General features: G+C 37.8%; 1 protein-coding gene across 3 annotated transcripts in view; it reads right to left on the reverse strand.

The window, feature by feature from the left end:
- Positions 1 to 1,449: 1,449 nt before the first annotated feature.
- Positions 1,450 to 19,767, reverse strand: part of LOC108249713 (neural cell adhesion molecule L1.1) — an 81,397-nt gene continuing 63,079 nt past the window's right edge. For 2 of the 3 annotated variants that reach the window (XM_017439272.3, XM_017439270.3), the window contains 8 exons: positions 17,829 to 17,951; positions 17,414 to 17,590; positions 14,348 to 14,461; positions 9,215 to 9,364; positions 8,375 to 8,506; positions 8,204 to 8,276; positions 6,157 to 6,168; positions 1,450 to 2,239 (listed from right to left, as the gene is read on the reverse strand). In XM_017439272.3, coding sequence (XP_017294761.1) covers positions 1,984 to 2,239; positions 6,157 to 6,168; positions 8,204 to 8,276; positions 8,375 to 8,506; positions 9,215 to 9,364; positions 14,348 to 14,461; positions 17,414 to 17,590; positions 17,829 to 17,951 — 1,037 coding nt within the window. In that variant the 3' untranslated portion in view covers positions 1,450 to 1,983. The remainder of the gene's footprint in view (positions 2,240 to 6,156; positions 6,169 to 8,203; positions 8,277 to 8,374; positions 8,507 to 9,214; positions 9,365 to 14,347; positions 14,462 to 17,413; positions 17,591 to 17,828; positions 17,952 to 19,767) is intronic. The other variant, XM_017439271.3, reaches the window with a different exon arrangement.

The raw sequence follows: 19,767 nt of genomic DNA on the forward strand, positions 1-19,767 counted from the left end.
CGATCAGAAGGTTATTTTTACAGGACCTGCTAGCCACATGGTTTTTATAGGCCTACACTTAATGTACCATAAGTGTATGACTGCATTCCAGTGACTTTCTGCTTCTCATTCATCTGAATTATAGAAACAAAACTTCCTAAAACACTAAATTACCTTAAAGCACAAGTGTCAAATAATTTCCCAGAGCATTTAATACATGAAAACTGATCCCATTTGCTCAGTAAAGTGAATAATTAACTTTGATCATACTTCATTCAACTTTTCAATACACAAACTGAGAGGCACATCTGATATTTAGAGCACAAAACTGCATGATGAGAATGTGATGTTAGTAAAGCCTTTTTTGTGACTACATGACTTTGTTCTACATGGCTGAACCATTCTGTCATGTTGCATTTGCTATAGAGAGTCAATATTTTTGTGATATTTGCTTTCAGGATACTAATTTAACTAATTTGAGACACTGCAACTTATTAAACAAAAATATTTTTATCGGTTTCTAACATTTTGGTAAGAAGTGTTAAGAAAATGCATCCTCTTTCTACACTGGTGCTGGGATTGAATAAATTGAACAAATGATTGATAGAAAGAAAGAAAACAGCTCACTTGGATGCTGTTCTGGCAACAAATGTCACTGCATCTCTGCAGGTTACAGAGCAGGAGTGGAGAGCATAAACATGCTAATAATCACATACTCTGATCTAAATGCTTGAAGTTATTCAATAATAAAACTGGCTAAAGAAAAATCTTTTGATCAGTATTTGCACACAAACACAAAGTGTGTGGAAAGATGGTGGTTTTAAGTAAAAAATAACTCTTACTAAGAATGAATTACATGTCTTATAAAAACAAAAAAAAGTTTCAACAAAATGGTTTTGTTACTGTGTTTTGTAAAAATCCTTTACTACACATAAAGCATACAGTCAAACTCTTGAGTTTTGAGGTGATTGGTAAAATGTTTCCAATGAAAAAACTCAGAAAGTTTCCCTCTGTGGAAACAAAGAGTGCATTGCTGCTCAACAGTACACACCCAAAAACTCCAAGTTTTTTCAAAAAAAGAATTAAAATGGAAAATTGTTTTCAAAGATTTAAAAGATAACTTATATTACTTATAACATATACTACATAATGCCATTTCGATTTGTGTATACATATTATTTATGTCAGTAAAGTACCCATAAATCATATTTAATGTATTTATGACAGAAAGCAAAGAACCGCACCTCCATCACCCAGACTTTAAGCGTTTTTGTTCTTCTGGACAATTTTGATTTGAAAGAACAAATACATTGCTCAAATTCTCTCTCTTTCTCTCTCTCTCTCACACCCACACACACCTCTCTCTCTCTCTCTCTCTCTCTCTCTCTCTCTCTCTCTCTCTCTCTCACACACACACACACACACACACACCTTTCTCTCTCTCTCACACACACACCTCTCTCTCTCTCTCTCTCTCTCTCGCTCTCTCTCTCTCTCTCTCTCTCTCACACATACACACACACACACACCTTTCTCTCTCTCTCTCACACACACACCAGCCCTGTACCAGAAAATTAAGAAAAATAATGTAAAATGACCAAATCAGTGATTTGCTTCCAGTCAAGCCATTCCAGAGCTACAAGTAGTTAAGTTCTTTGATTTGGCTGGCAGTTTCATGGTTTAGCTGTCATTGTATCCAGTACAACTTCCTTCATAAGAATGAACAAAGTGGAGCCAATCATTCAACACTTCTGTTGTAACTCATTTTAAACTCATGAACAGCTGCTACAGTTGGCCCTGTTCTCCACTCCTCCTGTCTGTCCTACATTAGAGCAAAATGCTGTCTGATTAACATGTTTGCTTCAGGTTGTGTGTGTGTGTGTGTGTGTGTGTGTGTGTGTGTAACAGGCAGTGGAATCAGGAGTGGTCTGTCCCTTTAGTGTTTTATTGCAAGCATGCATGTGCAAATGTATGTTTTTGATGTGGGTTGTTTTGTGTGTGTATCTAGCTTGGCCGGTTGAGGATGCTTGACATGGATGGAGCCATGGGGGGAGGAGGGACTGAATCTGGAGAAGCTGGACTGGAGCCATCGTGGCCATGTGGAACAGGACCACGACCGCTGTACTGGCCGATGAAGGAGCCATCTTCGTTGAACTGGATGTCCACACTGTCTCCATATTCAGCCAGAGAGTCATCACTCCCCACCTTACTGTCATCACACAGAGACCGCTGGCTGTCTGAGCGCTTCTCATCTCCATCGCTACAAAAATATGCACAAAAAATCATTAGTGGCTGTTAGAAATTTTTAAACACAACAAGAAAACGCTGGAAAGATTACTGAAGCACTATTGTATTGAACAATCACAACTGCAAAGCTTACGAACAGGGAGGGATGTAAAATGTTATCATAAAACTTTTAAAAATCAGTAAAACAGAAGTCACATGATGACGCCAAATTAAACAACAACAACAAAAAAAAAACAACAAGCTGCAGTAGACAGAAAAACTGCATTTAGTGCATTTTCCAAGTGTGTTCAGGTAAAAAACAGGTTTTGTTTTTGTTTGGAGCTACCACAATAAATAAGTTGTATAAGCCTTTTATGTATGATTTAGATGGTTGTAACAGAAGTGAAAATGTAGTGGAATGATATCGTTTGTCACAGACATAAAACAAAAGCACTTCTAAGCTTCTAATTTGACATATTTAGAGCTTAGCAGTTGCTCACTTGTGATATATAGCCAAATTCACCTACAGCTGCAGAAGATGCAGCATGACTTTGTTCACTGTGAGTAAAATAAATGGTTTTAAAGTGGTGTTCTATGGAGTTGTTATTAGTAGTCAACATCTTAAGCAGACTGCTCTCTGAACATTATCAGGACAGCTGCTGATGAAGGGACAGGCTAGTGATTTATGAAGTGATCGTTTGTCAAACAGTTATCGTTAGTTAGTACATTATCAACCATGAAATCAGTCATAGAGCATGGAGTATGGAGAAAAAGGCAAAAGTCTTTATCCAGGTTAAGCTAATAGACAGCCAAACCAGGGCCCATTGTTTATTATTTTTCAACAACAACAACAACAACTCCAGTGTGAAATAATGCTACATTAGCTAATATTCTGGTGTAGGTTCTCAGACATCCAGGCCATGGTAAATCCAAAAAAGGTTAAAAACAAAAACAACTGGACTTCTGTTCTGTAGCTTTTCATCCGAGGCTTTTTCTCAATTCAAAAATTGAGAAACTTGAGGAAGCTCCTCGTATGAGAAGCAAAACGACTTCAGCTTCAGAATAGAAGTCCAGTTGTTTTTGTTTTTAACCCGTTTTAGATTAGCTAATATTAAACTTTTTCATGACATTGTTTGTTTAGTTTGTCACTGGTTTCTTGATCAAAAACATCTGAATTACTATGCAAATGTGTGTCCAGGACATACACTGTTATATGCATGTCTGGAAAAAAGGCACCCAAGCACCAGCTGCAGTTTTCTCTGCTGTTAGTTGATGAAGAATTTGCTAACCAACAGCCCAGCTGACACCAAACATGTTTCATTCTAATACAAAGTCAAACAAAACAGTACGGATTCATTAAGCAGGCCAAATATTAGCAGATAATGCAGTCATACATGACTAAATTAGTTCTCTCCTTTCCTCTCACACCGGTGCTGCTCTGTCAGTCACATGACATGGCGCTGATGTTACTGTAAACTCTGAGAGTCTGGGATCAGTAGTCGCTGAGCTGAAGAGGCAACTAAGCAGGAAAATTAAAAGCTAGTGTAGAAAATCACTGTGGCGACAGAAACTATGTAATTTATGCACTTTTCCTGTGTGGAACTTCTTCTGACAATGGTGCACAAGCACTCATCACCTGATAGCAGAGTTAGCATTGCTGAAGCTAGCAGCTCAGTGAGGTAACACATTTTAAAAGCAGCACCATCGAAGCCTAATTAGGAGCGTTACACTGACACAAAATTAGGCTCATATGTTCACAAGAAACAGCATAAATAGGGTTGTCAGGTGAGTCAGAAATCAGAAATAGTTTCCAGCTCAGGAGGAACTTGATGACCTGTTCTTAGTCCTCTTTGAAATCTCAGCAGCAATGCTCAAAGTGGGCCAGTACTCTCTGATACTGCCACTTTTCATAAACCTGCTGGTACTCAGTGTCACCAGCTGCAAGCAGATCTGATAATATTTCTTTAAAAATGACAATACATTCAGAGATCTTAACTATACTATTCTGACAATACCCATTTGAGTTACATTTTTACAGAGTTATCTGCTGATAGGGTTAAATAACCTAACCTAACAGATGCAGGTCCTACAGCTTTGCTCAGAAAATATCCATCCATCCATCCATTCATCCATTTTCTTTAACCGCTTCTCCATTCCGGGTCGTGGGTAGCTGGTGCCTATCCCCAGCAGTCACTGTGCGAGAGGCGGGGGACACCCTGGACAGGTCGCAAGTCCATCGCAGGGCCACATATAGACGAACGAGACAAACAACCATTCACACCTAGGGACAATTTTAGAGTCATCAATTAACCTAACATGCATGTTTTTGGTCTGTGGGAGGAAACCGGAGTACCCGGAGTAAACCCACGTGTGCACAGGGAGAACATGCAAACTCCACCCAGAAAGGCCTCAGGCCGGGAAGCGAACCTGCAACCTTCTTGCTGAGAGGCAACAGCTCTAACCACTATGCCACTGTGCCACCTGCTCAGAAAATATCAGCCTCCCAAATGAATGTGGATCAAAAAGAGTTCCAGACTACGCAGAGTGACTGGAAAGGTTTTGAAAGCGCACTTAGGCAGTTCAGACCTATATTTAGCTCTATCAGAATGCAACTGATCAATAACTTTTACAACTGCAGGTAGAAAACTGACTGCTGATAACCTCACAAAACACCACTTGACAATCTCTGAATTATTCCTTTAAGATGTTTGTCCTAAGTCAAAAAGGGTCCCAATTTTAATCCAAATGAGAGGAGCTCCATTCAGGTTTGTGCCCCTGTTTTCAACCTTTCAGAGCAGTTAAACAAAAATAATTAATGTGTTTATTAAAGGGGTTTTATCTGTAACGTGCAAAAAAGGAATGAACCAAAGTGGAACTGAAAGTGACAAAGACAAACCTTCTAGAAACAAATGAAAAATTGCAGTGAGATAATAGTAACAAGCAAGCATTGACATGGAATGAAAAGTTTTTGCACTGTTTTCAGCCAACTAAAACATGGTTGCATTGTCAGTGTGTCATAAAACACCATACTGTTGAGAAGACTTGGTCAGTGTTTGAGTGTTAAAGAAGCAATCAAGTGATGTCTGAAGTGATGTTTTATCAAATGGTTATCAGCGGTGATACAACACAAAGTATGGAGAAAGAGACAAAGGTTCCTCTAGGCTAGGCTAATGGCTGGCCAAACCATGGCCTGTTTCATATCGTTTTTCAGGCTTCTAAAACAAAAGCTACCACAGTGAAAGAACACTACATTAACTAATGTTAAACCTCTACACTTTTGCCTGACACTGTTTGTTTAGTTTGTCACAGTTTTGTCAATCAAGGAATGATTACTATGTGAATGGTGGTCTCCTGAAGCTGCTTGACGTATCAGTCCACAGGGAGTTGACTGACCAGATGTGCTGATCAGGCAGACTGATACATTCAGAAGCCAAAATGAGAAAATAAAATAAATTGATATAATGATTAAAGGTACACTTTGAAAGGTCTAGTTTGATGCAGTTTCACTCTGGAGAGGACCACCAAAGTGCAGATCTATGAAGTTGTAGTAGATTTTTTTCAGAAAAAATAAAAAAAACAAACGTTTTAAGAAAAAAGAACGTTGTAACAGGCACATGCCAAATCGATGTGTAGCCACTTACTGTAGCAACACAGTAAAATATAGAGGAATGTGGACTCATAAGGTACTAATTATCAATATGACAGAACATCACTTAGAAATGACCAGACTATCCCCTTTAAAATAACCTAATCAGTTATTGATCAGAATGGATTCCTGAAAAGTCAATTGCAGCATTTGGCAAAGTGAAGTTGAAAATAAAATAAAATAAACTTGACAATATTTTTACTGTCCATAAACAAGATTGTCAAGTTTTATTCTTTTTTTTAGGCACTATCAAAAATATGTCAGTAACAAAAAGGTGACAACAGCGAGATGGTTGACTGCCTCACCTCTCCAAGGATCTGCAGGAAAAGCATTAAAGAAGAAAAAAAAAAAAGATTGAGAGCTGTACCAATAGATGCACAGGGAAAAGAACAGCTGAAAGGATCCTTTCAATGGAAAATGTAGTTTTACTTTGTTGTGTTTTCTCTTAAAAGCTCTACAGTCTTTATACTAAGCTTTGAGATAAGAGAAAAATCTACATAGCCTTCAGACAAAGTGAAAAGTATGTACCGGTAGATTTGTTTTCTGGCTGGTGATAGTGGAGTTTCTTTTAGCTTCTGTCATTACTAAACTGTTTTTTGCTTCACAGTTTTGCACATCATTTGTACCTGTTATCTGCTTCATCTCAGTGTTTTATTCACAGAGCAAAAAGCACTAAATATAGACACAGACACATTTGTTTGTACCCTTTTGTTAAAGAAAAAACACATAAAGGTCACTGAAATAACTAGAAACTAACAATAAAATTATCATTAAAATTAAATTATTAACAATCATACATTTCTTTTGAATTTTGGTGACAAAGAATAAAATAAAAAAAACTAGTGAAACTTGTCTTGACAAAAAGGATGGTACCTGTGGAGAAGATTGAAAATAACTTGAGCTTAGAGACATGTTAAACTAAGATGTGTCCTTTCATCAGCATCATTTGTTCATTGTGGTACATAGTTCATTGAACTTTATTGAACATGGAGCACAGAGACCTGAGGACAGAGTTGTCTCAGGAGCTGAGACAGAAAATGATTGACAGCATGTTAAAGGTAAAGACTATAAGAGCGTCTCAAAGCAGCTGGATGTTCCTCTGACTGCAGCTGCTCAGATTATTCAGAAGTTTAAGGTCCACAGGCCTGGAGACAACGTGTCTGGATGTGGCTTCAAGAGGAACACAATGACAAACTGAAGAAACGGATATTAGAAATGGTAACCAAAGAGCTCAGAACAACTTGTAAAGAAATCAGAGGTGAACTCCAAGGTCAAGGTTCATTAGTATCAGATTCAAAGTGGACTGCTTTGTTGTATCTGACACAGGGTGTCCTGAATCTGTTCAGGGTCCAATGAAATCTCAAGACTATCAAGGCATTCTGGAGCTAAATGTGCTGCCCAGTGACAGAAAGCTTGGTCTCAGTCTCAGGTCATTGGTACTAACAAGATAATGACCAAAAACACGGCTAAAAACATCAGGAATGTCTCAGAACAAACATTGGACCATTCTGAAAGTGGCCTTCTGAGCCCTGATCTAAATCCTGTTGAACATCTGTGGAAGGAGCTGAAAGCTGCAGTCTGGAGAAGGAAGCCTTCAAACCTGAGACAGATGGAGCAGTTTGTTCATGAGGAGTGGACCAGAACACCTGTGGACAGGTGCAGACGTCTCAGAGAGAGTTACAGAAATCACTTGACTGCAGTGATTGTCTCAAAAGGTTGTGCAACAAAATATTAAGTTAAAGGGACCAAGGCCAGTTTCATTAGTTCAACTTTTTTCTTTTATTCTGGTGAATCAAAATTCTAAAGCAACAACTGAATTTTATTAATTGATTTTTAGTCATTTTGTCATATTATTACTTTTATCAGTTTCAAGTTATTTCGGGGTACAAACAAGTTTGTTGATGTCTGTATATGTTTGTGCAAACTAGGCATCTTTGTCAGGCAGTTTGAATAATGTCTGCATTTATAAAAAGAGCTATATAACGAAAGGTAATCTGAGATATGTTTCTTTGAAGGCAGCAATGCAGCAAATACTGCTCACTGTTTGGTCTTTTTTCTAAGATGCTATTACCACCAGCTCTTAGAAGATGGTAAATATTTGATGCAAACAGCAAACATTCCCATCTATTTAAGGAGAGTGCCTCTTGAGTTCAAGGATGTGCAAAATCTATTTTCTCTGTCTTAGCCAAAGCAAAAGAATTGCAGTCGGTTGATGAATTCAGGCGTGAATGTTCATCATGATAAAGACTTCTTAAAAACATACACAAGATATAGTTCTCTGTTTCTTTTTCTACTTTTCCAGCATCTGCTGGAAAAATGCAAATATGATGAGTTTCCCTTTAGCTGACCCACCTGTAATCTCCATAGGTCTCATCTTTCATCGGCCAAACTTCAGAACCCACCTCCTTGTTTTCTTTGTCTTTCACTGTAATTAAAAATATGAATAAAAGTCCCACATCAGTAAACTTTTAGTTCACATGCAGTGTAGCAATCTGCTGTGCCAGATCATGTGTGTTGTTGTACCTGCATATTTTCCACCCCTGCTGCGTTTAACAAGGCAGAGGATGAGGAGGATCAGTATGAGAAGGATGACAGCACTGATGAGTCCTATTAACCAGCCTTGGGTGACAGACCCACCAAGCATCTCTGATGGCACTGGGAGACAAAGATATCATCATAAATGCAGAACAATGGTAAGTGCAGCTGAACCTCTTCATCTCTTTACATTAGGTCAATATCTGTAAAATAGAGTCAGTTAACCCCCCTTTTTTGTTGGCTTATGTCAGTTGGCTACATTGGTCATCTTGAATTGGGTTAACTGGGTTATGGTTGTAGCTGAGAGTCATTCACATCACAAGTGCTACTGATTGTGCAAGATTCTTGATTAAAACTTTAGCATTAACTGTTGGAGTCAACCTTGTTTGTCTGTTAGCAAAATGTTGCCTGAATAACTGGGTGAATTTCAGTGAATTTTGCGGAAAGTAGTCATTGGATGTACATCAACAACTGCTTAATTAGTCTAATTCAAGATGGATGCTAAAGGTGATCAGCATTAGCCAACGCAATAATGGCCATAACTATTACAGATACTGAGCTAAAATGGGATGTATTAGTGGCTGAGAGTCATTCCCAACACGTAGTCTAAGTGTGATATCTCACAATATTACATGAAATGTCATTTATTGTTTTCATGGTTTGACCAAAAAGGCTACAACTTTGTCATTGCTCAACATGAGATAATCTTAGGTCAAAACTCTGTCTTGAAAGGTAGCAGACAATCAGGATTCTTTCATGGAAAGCTAAGTCTTTCATTTTTTACATTTTTAAATAAAATCCTAATTTTGCAGATTTCTGCACACACACCTGGTCCTTTGGTCGATATCTCATGTTGCCAGTGAGTGTCATTTCCATACACAATCTTTAGGTGGTACTGTGTTCCTGTTTGGAGGCCTGTCATAGAATAGAAACCCTGGGAGGAGTTGACCACTTCTGACTCTTCCCACTGACCACCAACTGCACACAGAAACACACAAAAACAAGTGTTGCAACATAGTTAAGTTGTTTGTTCCATAACGAATTGATAAAAACACAAAAAAGGGAACCAAACAACAGTCTGTTAATGTTAAACTGATACAGCATTTTTCTAACAAGTACTTTTTTAATTAACCAAAAATACAGTACAGCCACCCAAAATTATGGCAAAAAATGTTAAAGAATTTATGCTGTTGCCTTTAAGAGAATGTATTTACAGTGTAAACATTTAATACATTTATACATTATTCTTATTTTATGTTCTCTTCATCCATGTAATCTGACACCTGTTGCTGTTTTCAGCCATATAGGATTCCTATAGATTTTGATTTATTCACCTCTTGCTAAGGGGCATCATTGATCTGAAATAAAAAATATCTAGCTTTTTACTACAGCTATAATAATTTCAAAATTTAAGGTTTTTGGAAGGCACTAGTACTATTAATGACAGTTTAACAATTTAAGGAGCTGCTTACACAACTCTGTGTTTGAGTGAAGTTGATTTCTTGCTGCAGTTCAGCCATTCCTGTACATGACAACCAAAGATTTCTTATCCCAGGTCTCAGAGTCAAGATTTTGGACACTCCCATTTGCATTTCAAAGGAAGCTGGAGAGTGTGAATTTGCACGTGCACCTCAGATGGCTGCAGTCAATAGCTGTTCTGCACATGCATGAGTACATAAACAACAGTAATAATAGCAGACAGCAGAATGCAGTTTATATTACTTCCCCTTTTCAACATGTAGCAGCAACCCAGCCTCACTGTCGCTCCAAACAAATGTTTGTGTATTCACCATTTTGGATGTAACTGTTTACATGCTCCAAACTGCATGCATGCCTTGTTGAAAGCCCGGCATCAGTGTTGCCAGATATACAATAATTACCATATTTATAACATAGGATCTAATATCCCTCCCACTTTGCTTTTTTAATTCCACTCTCAAGGTTCTTCCTTGCTTATTTTAGTCTCAGTGTCTTCTTATCAGAATGCTGCATTACATACCTTCAGAAGACACCTCACCTCTCCATTAAGCCAGGGTTTCTAATTTGGGTAGATAGGGTGACATCATCAATACATTTACTGATGTAACTGTCATGACCCTTTGTTTTTGTGGTTGTTGGTTTGTTTTGTTTTACTCCTTTTGTTCTTGTGTGTTTTCTTTGTTTTATTTTTGATATTCCTTGAGTTTAGTTTCCCAGTCTCCCTGTGTCATCAGCCATTATTCCCTTAGACATTTTTGCCCTTAGTTGACAATTCACACCTGCTCCTGATGTTCACTAGTCTCAGCTGTCATTGCTAGTAATTATTCCTCTCAGCCCTCTTATACTCCCAGTTCTCTTTCACTTAGCAGTCCATCATCCTGTTACATTGTTCTCCCACCTGTTTCTTGTGTGCTACTTGTTATTTCCAGTTTGGTATCCTGTTTTGCTGCCCTGTCAGCCTTTTAGTTTGTAATTAAAATCTTTATTTTTGTGAAACCTGTCCTCAAGTTCTGTCTTCACCCATGGGTTCTTCCTGAACTGATTCCTGAATAGTAACTTCATCAGATGACTCAGCTGTTCACCTGCACCTCAAGGATAAGGGGCACTGTTTTGAGAACCAAAATATTAATATTTTGGACTGAGAAGACAGATGGTTTGAGAGAGGGTGAAAGAAACCATTTAAGTCAAACGAGAAAACTGTACTTTAAACAAAGGAGGTCTCAGATTTCAGCTTTCTAAAATGTACAATAAAGCATTAAGCCTGATACTCAGTCATGTCCCTCTAACTCACACCAAGATGTCTCTCTTGTGAGCCAGGCAAAGAAAGACCCTAACAACTCTCCAAGTGGGAGGGGAATGAGATTAATCTGCATGTGAAATCAGCTTGCACAACGGAGCATCTCATGCAGGTTAAAGCTTGGAACACCACACTCTCTAGTTTTAAAAGGAGAAAGCTCCTTGGATGGGAAGCAACACATCCTAAACTACAGAATAGAAGTTCAGCTGTTGTTTTTTTCGTAATCTTTTGTTTCCAGTGGAGCGTTAAGTCTAATACCTGGTCATTTTTCTCCTAATACACACCTTCATCAATGTGTCCAAGACGTCTCTTCTGTAAGCAAGGCATATAAAGACCCTAATGACTCTCCATTGGGATGGGAGTAATCTTATCTGCATGTGAATGTAACCTGCATAAGGGAGCATTCCACGCAATTAAAAGCTTACATCTCCACACTCTCCAGCTTTGAACTGAGGCCCTGTTTACACATAAATGATCTCCTGGAAATGTTGAAGATTTTCAGATGATGATTGGAAAAAAGTTACATGTTCACATAGTGCTGCTATGTTCGTTGAACCTGCCTGGACACTAGCTGACGCTTACACACGCATGTGAGCAGACAAGCATAGAAGCAGTTACAACCAAAAAGGCAAAATATATTATATTATAATATTTGTTTGGACTGACAGTGAGGTTAGGTTACTGCTAAATCTTGAAACGAAGGAGTAACAGAAACAGCACCCTGCTACCTGCCATTACTGTTGTTGTTGATGTACTTGCAGTCTGTGGTGTGCATGTGCAGTTTCACATATTGTGGCTTCCTTTGAAATGCAGAAGGAGTTTAGTTCTGAAAAATTCCCCTCTGAGAGCTGGGTTTAAAAAGCTTCAGTGCCAGAGAATCAGATTGCTGTTGTCATGTAAACAAACGGCCGAACTGCAACATAAATGTTACAGTTTCAATGAAAAACATTTTAGTTTAAACAGCCCTGAGAAAGAGGGAGTCAAAATATCTTCCAACTACACAACAGAAATCCAGTTGCATTGTTTTTAAATCCTTTTGGATTTGCATCAGATCCACCTGCAAGTCTCCATCGGTCGCTGCTTCTCTGAAGTTGGTTTACTTGTGAACATAACACATGAGCAACCAATCAAGATAATCTATTGGTTTTTACATTCAGTGTGTTTTTACAATGCTAACTATTGTTAGGTTTAATAAATATCTAAAACGCAGATACATAATAATGTTACGGAGCAGCTGTTAAGGTACCTACAGCTCTCTGAAGAATAATTTGTGCCATCAAGTTGAACATGTGTCATATTATGATGTTGTGAATAGAACCCAGAGATGCTGACTCACATGAGAGCCAGATTAGGTGCAGACTTAAAAAATAATAATAATAACAAAACACAAGGAACTAACTTCAAGGAACTCAGAACGGGTAGGAAAAACCAACAGACAAGCAAAGAGGCATGGAGAAAAGCTGGCAGGAAAACAGAATGATTGAATGCTGAATGAGGGTAAAACCAGAGTACCAATGAGGTAAGTTGCAACAAGTGAAACTAATGATTACAGGGAACAGATGTGAGTGGGAGAAAAAGGACAGAAGAGCAGGACTGACTGAGCAGAAATAAGCTGGTGGCACAGAGAAACACAAAGGAATAAAAACGAACACAAAATTACAAAAACACAAAAATAAACGTCATAACAAAACTAATAAACTCATAAAGGTAAACACAAAAAACAACTAAAAAGCACAGATCCTGACAGCACAAGGTGAGACTGATGAGTACATGCATATCAGGCTGAGCCAACAATGTGTCACACATCTGCTCAACTCAGCCAATTTGCTCGCCTAAGCTGGCACAAAGTTCGGCACACTGTTTTACCATATATTGAAATCACACTTATATCTCTAGTTACTAGCAGATTTAAATAATAGCATTTCTCCTGGTCACAACATTCTTACTAATCAGAATTGAAATTAAAAAAATATATTTATATTCAGATCATAATTTTAAATTGCAATTTAAAATCCATAATTCCAGTTGTCCTAGTAAAATGTCTAAAACCTCTAAAAAGTTTAAGTGGTTTATTTAACATTTAATGGACAGCCTGGATGTGTATTGCAGATGCAGCGCCTATTAAAAGTTTTGAATATTTTTATGCTTTTATTGTTGCCATAAATCAATCATGGTCAACAAAAACTGACCTTTATTACAAAAACCCTTCAATGATAAAGTGAAATCAAATTTCTACAGAGTATTACCAATTAAAAAAAATGTAATGTAAAATACATGATTGCATAATTTTTTTACCTTTAGAAGTGACTGCCTTAAATAAAGTCAGAGAAAAGATTATTGTTTACTTCTCTAGCATCTACTGAATATAGATACATACACACACACATATATATGTATGTATGCATATATGCACATAATTATGTATATGTATATATACATATATATGTGAATGTACACACACGTGTGTGTGTATATATATATATATGCAACTTGTTCAGGGTGTACCACAATCACCGCTGGAGATTGACACCAGCTTTCCTGCAACCCTGCATGGAAAAGTCAAGTCAAGTTTATTTGTATAGCACATTTCAGCAACAAGGCAGTTCAAAGTGCTTTACATCATAAAAACACAAAAATAAAAAGTCCTAAAAACAACAACCAGTCACCAAATGAGAAACCAGTAGCAAATTTTACATTTTGTCAGTACCATAATCAAATATGTTGGTCAGTGTTCCATTTATTATGATTCAAAAGTAACTCTAAACAGGTGGGTTTTAGCCTTGATTTAAAGGAACTCAATGTTTCAGCTGTTTTACTGTTTTCTGGAAGTTTGTTCCAGATTTGTGGTGCATAGAAGCTGAAAGCTGCTTCTCCATGTTTGGTTCTGGTTCTGGTTCTGGGTAGACCAGAACCAGAAGCCCTGAGCAGTCTGGAGGGTTGATACGACAGTAGTAAATCTTTAATGCATTGTGGTGCTAAGCCATTCAGTGATTTATAAACTAAGAGAAGTATTTTAAAGTCTATTCTCTGAGCTATAGGGAGCCAGTGTAAGCATTTTAGAAAAGTCAGTAAAGAAAATGGACTAATAATAATTGTTCCTGTAAAGCATCATTTTCATAGTCATGTCAGAACAGTGAACGTTTCAATGTTGACTAAATCCATGTCTCTAAGAGTCCTGTTCTTACCACTTTTCCTGATATAGTGGATATGAAAGCCATGATTCCGTTCTCGCTCTCCAGGCACCCAGCTCAGGTTGAATGATGTGTTACTGGAAACTATGGTAATATTTGATGGAGGAGCTACAGGGAGAGAAAGACAAAGAAAGATTTTGGAGCAATGAATGGACATAGAACTGCATACTTGCCAACCGTCCCGCATTGAGCTGGACGGTCCCGCATTTAGCCCCTCCTGTCCCTTGTCCTGCATCACCCTGTGCGGGACATCCAAAAGTCACGCATTTGGCCCTGGCCTTGCCTGGCAGCCTGCAGCTGTGCTTCAGCAGCAGCCACATTCTTAAGCAACTATGATGTGTTTAATTCAAATTAATTGATGAGAATTAAGGAAAATCATGTTGAATCTATGATGTTTGTATGTATTTCTGGGAGTGATGTTTTAAAGACAGGATCAGCTGATGAATAGATAAGCTGTGTCTGGCAAAACTTTATATACAACTGTATACATTTGGGCAGACAGACTTAAAGACAGATAATGTAATACTTAAAATGTGAATGTGTGTGTGTGTGTGTGTGTGGGGGGGGCTTCACGCTATGTTATCCCACATTGACATTCCCAAATGTTACCAAGTATGAGAACTGGTGAAGAGTCAGCATGTTTAGGGATGTTTTTGGTCATTTTGACCAGACAGAAAACTTTACAGTAAAAGCATCATTTGCCCTGTATTATACACACTCCCACACTGACCATACATTGGGGGAAATTTAGGGATTCTGTTTTTTGCCCTACAATATTTTAATATGTGGACTAGGAGAAGGCATGTATCAGATTGCCAAACCTCAAATGATTAGAATCTCATCCTAAGAGAATTTGTTACTGTTTTCTGATATTTGAATGACCTAAAGGCTTTTGAGGCCGAGTATTTATTCACCAACCTTTTGATTATCGGGCACTTCATTTTTTGTCTTTTAAGCCACAGATTTCCAGCCTGATGAGGTCACACCCAGATGTGGATAAATTAGATGGTAGTCTTACAGCTCATTGAAACAAAGCTTCATTTCTTATGAAAGGTCATTTTGTTAAAAGCAATATGCATCTGTGTGGATTTAAGGATGTGGTAGAGTAAGCAAAAAAAATTATGAAAAGAAAAGATTTGTTGTTTATTTTACAAATATATGCTAAACCACAATATATCCTCTAACCACAGTATTGTTTTAAAAATTTAGATTCTTGGGACTGTAGTTAACCTCCCACAGTGTGGATGCAAGAGGAAATGCAACCCCACATTGATCAGAGAAATAGTCTGGATGGTAGCAAAACAGCCAAATAAACCATCCAAAACCATTCAAGCCAAACTTCAAGGTCAAGGTATGTCACTTTCTGATTGGAACTTCTCTCATATTTTGAATCATAATGGGCTTCATGAAAGTAGGTTCCATATTTGGTGCTCTCTACAACACAAAGTTAAAAAAAAAAAAATCAAACAGGAAGCTACAAGGCAGATGAATTAGTGCATAAAGAAATGCGTAGAGCCACCTGACTGATTTGCAACAGAGGAAAATCCTGTTTTACTAACATTTTATATGTAGGTCCTACTTATAAAAAGAATCTGGAGTGTCACACTTTTACATTTCTGTCAAAAAAGACATTATTAGAAACTTGCTTATCTTTAAGTTGATCCAGTGTGAAAACAAACAAAGAAACAAACAAAAAACAATACCTTTTTTGTTTAAGAACAAATTGTTGTCCAAACATGGACTTTAAATGTATTATCCCATTCAACATACATGCATAAGACTTAAAAATAAAGACATAATTCTAAAACCATTTACTGTTCTTTGAAAAAGTATTCATACCTCTTGAGTCAAGCTCAGTCAGCTTAGATGGGGAGTGTTTGTGAACAGCAGTTTTCAAGTCTTGATACAGATTCTGTTGGATTTAGGTCTAGACTTTGAGTTGTTCATTCTAACACATGAATATGTTTTGATCTAACCCATTCAATTGTGGCTCTAGCTGGATGTTTCAGGTTGTTGTCCTGCTAGAGTGAACCTTAATCCCAGTTTCAGGTCTTCAGCCCCTTCCTGGACCATTTAGCTCCATCCATCTTCCCACCAACTCTGACCAGCTTTCCCTAACTCTGCTGAAGAAAAGCCTCCCCACAACATGATGATGCCACCATAATGTTTCACAGTGGGGTAGTTCTAGATAATGCACAGTGTTAGTTTTCCATCACACATAGCATTTTACTTAAAGCCAAAAAGTTCAGTTTTGGTCTGATCTGATCTGAGCAGCTTCTTCTACAAACAGAACTTACTGGCTTATGTTCAGCAATGGTTTTCTTCTTGACACTCTTCCATAAAGGACAGATTTGTTGAGCATGACTAATAGCTGTCCTGTGGACAGATTGTCCCACCTGAGCTGCGGATCTCTGCAGCTCCTCCAGAGATAGGGGGCTGCTTCTCAGATTATTGCTCTCTGTCCCGGTCTGTGAGTTCAGATGGACGGTCATGTCTTTGTAGGTTTACAGTTGTGCCAAACTCTTTCTATTTTCAGATGATGGATGGAACAGAGCTCTGTTAGATGTTCAGAGCGTGGGATATTGTTTTATAACATAACCCTGCTTTAAACTTCTCAACAATTTTATCTCTAAACTACCTGGTGTGTTCCTTGGTCTTCATGAAAGTGTTTAGTGTTCTGTAACAAATCTCTGAGGCCCAAAAAACAGCTGGATCTATACTGAGATTAAATTACACACAGGTAGACTCTATTTACTAATTAGGTGACTTAGGTGAGGCTATTAGTTGCACAGGATTTTAGGGCTCTTTTACAAACTTAAAAGACTGCAAGCTAAAAAGTTCAGCTATATGAATACTTTTTCAAGAAACTGTATAAACTTCCTGACATTTCATCCCTGGACAGAGGAATGAAAAATCAAGGTAACTTTTGATGTTACCAGTAAATAATTAAATTAAAATTGTAAATTAGACTGATGGTTTGAATGTATGTGTGTGCAAGTGGACTGCTCCTGAATATCAGAACATGCAACACAGAATAACAAGAAATGACTGTGGTCTCACCTCCTTCGAGCATGGTGGCTCCCCTCTCTGTTATGGGAGGGCCATCTCCAGCTGCGGTTCGTGCCATGACTTTAAAGATGTAGTAGCTGCTGGGGTCCAGATCTTTCAGTGTAATGTCATTTTTATTTGGATCCTTGATCTCTTGCATTCTCAGTAGTCTGTTATGACTTTTTACTTCTAAATATCAAGCACAAACCAAAGAGATGTCAACAGGGTTACACTTTAATTATGTACAGCTTTGAGGTATTTGCCCTGGGTTCTTACATAGGTAACAGGTTCAAATGCCAAATGTAGCTTATTTGATTCATCTTAATCAAATTATTACTTTGTCTTACAGAGTGAAGGGCTGTTTTTACAATATAAATTCAACTTCTTGCAGTCAAATAGGTTTGTTGTTCCAAAAGTCTAACTTTACCTTGCTGGTACTGCACCATATATCCCACAAGCTTGCCATTGATTTCAAGTGGAGGAGTCCAGTAGAGAGTCAGTGATGTATTTGTAGGGCTTTCAAATCTCAAAGAGCCAGGCGGACCAGGAACTACACACACAAAAATGAAATGCCATTAAAATATTTGACAATAGCCAAAACTAGAGCCTTGAGGCTGATAAAAAACAAAGTTTATGTTGAACAGATACCATTTACTTGCTCATTGTTTATCAGCGTAATCCTGATAATGATCATTTCTTGAAAATGACTTCTACAATAAGAAAGAATTCAGCCTTTTCATATTCTGAAAAATACGTTTAAATAAACAGCTCCGCTGTGTGCAGTTTTGTCTAAATTTTTTTTTGCCATTGTTTAAAAACGTGGATAAAACGCCTGTAAAGCATCATTACAGTAATTTCGATTCCTCTTTTAGTTTAGCTCATTTTCTCAAAAAAGTGCAAAGCTTTATGTTGGTTTCTGAAAACCAAAGACATTCTTACCAATTAGTCTGTTAAGAGTGTTTTTGCATTTGGTTTATTGTTTCTTTTGTTGTCTTCATGTTTTGTCTTGTCTCTGTGCCTCTGTCATCATTCACTTCTCCTCAGTCTCTCGTTTGCTTTCTCATGCCCACCTACTCCTGCTCCTAGTTTTGTAATCATCTCACCTGTGCCCACTTCACCCAAATACCCTCTGCTTTTAAAACCTGGTCATTTCCTCCACTCACTGCTGGTTCATTGTCGCTTCTTGTGCTGGCTCGTTGTTTCATGTCTTGCTCATGTCCGGATTTTGTTCATGTTTTTGTATTTATTCTAGTTTGGATGCCTCGTCAGCTTTTGTTGTTGGTTCTTTTTATTTTAATAAATTAGTTTATTTTTTAAAGTTGAGTCTGCATTCTGGGTTTGCTTCTCTCTCCTGCCAACCTGACAAACTCCCTGTATGTTGGTGTTAACCAGGCCGACCTCTTATGACTGCAGCTAGTTCACAACGCTGCAGCTCGTCTTTTAACACAAACAAGAGTGTGAACATGTTTCCCTGTGCTGCTTCCCTTCATTCGCTCGTTGTTTGTTTTAGAGTTGATTTTAAAGTTTTATTGATCACCTATGAAGCCCTAAATGGGCAAACTTCTGTATATATGTCTAAGAATTGCATCTCCTTCCTAATTTTTATGATTATCTTTTCTACAACCCCAATTCCAAAAAAATTGAGACATTCTTTAAAATGTCAATAAAGACCAGAATGCAATAATTTGAAAATTTGATAAAGGTTTTTTCTTCAATGGAACATAGTAAACATATCAAACACTGAAACTTACAAACTAAAGAAATATGGTAATTTTGAATTTGATGGCAACATCAAATTATAAAGAAGATATGGGCAACAAAAAGATGTAAAAGCAAGTGGTACAAGTAAGAAACAGGAGGAGGAGCATTTTACAACAAATTAGGTTAATTACCAAAAAATCAATAATAGGACTGTGTAAAAACAATCTGTCAGAAGTAAAGCTGAGCAGAGGTTTATCAGTCTGTGAAAAACTGCATTTAAAAATATTGGAACAATTTCAGAGTAGTGTTCCTCAATGAAAAATTGGTAAGATTTTGAATCAAACTCATCATCTAGAGTTTGTAATATCATTAAAAGATTTCAAGACTCTGGAGAAATCTCTGAGCTCAAAGGACGAGGCTTAAAGTCAATATTGACTGAACGTCAGGTCCTCAAGCAGCTCTGCATTAAAAGCAGGTCCAATTCTCCGGCTAGAAATAGTCAGGCTCACCTCAACGCACGGCTCTGGCTCTGGAACCAGTCTCCTTGAGAGGGGTTGGACACTCTTTCACTCTGGAGTTGTCCCCGGTGAGAGGCGCCTAGCAGGAGTGGGCATACTTGTTGCCCCCCATCTTGGTGCCTGTACGTTGGGGTTCACCCCGGTGAA

Source organism: Kryptolebias marmoratus, linkage group LG8, assembly GCF_001649575.2.
Source record: "Kryptolebias marmoratus isolate JLee-2015 linkage group LG8, ASM164957v2, whole genome shotgun sequence".
NCBI lineage: Eukaryota > Metazoa > Chordata > Actinopteri > Cyprinodontiformes > Rivulidae > Kryptolebias > Kryptolebias marmoratus.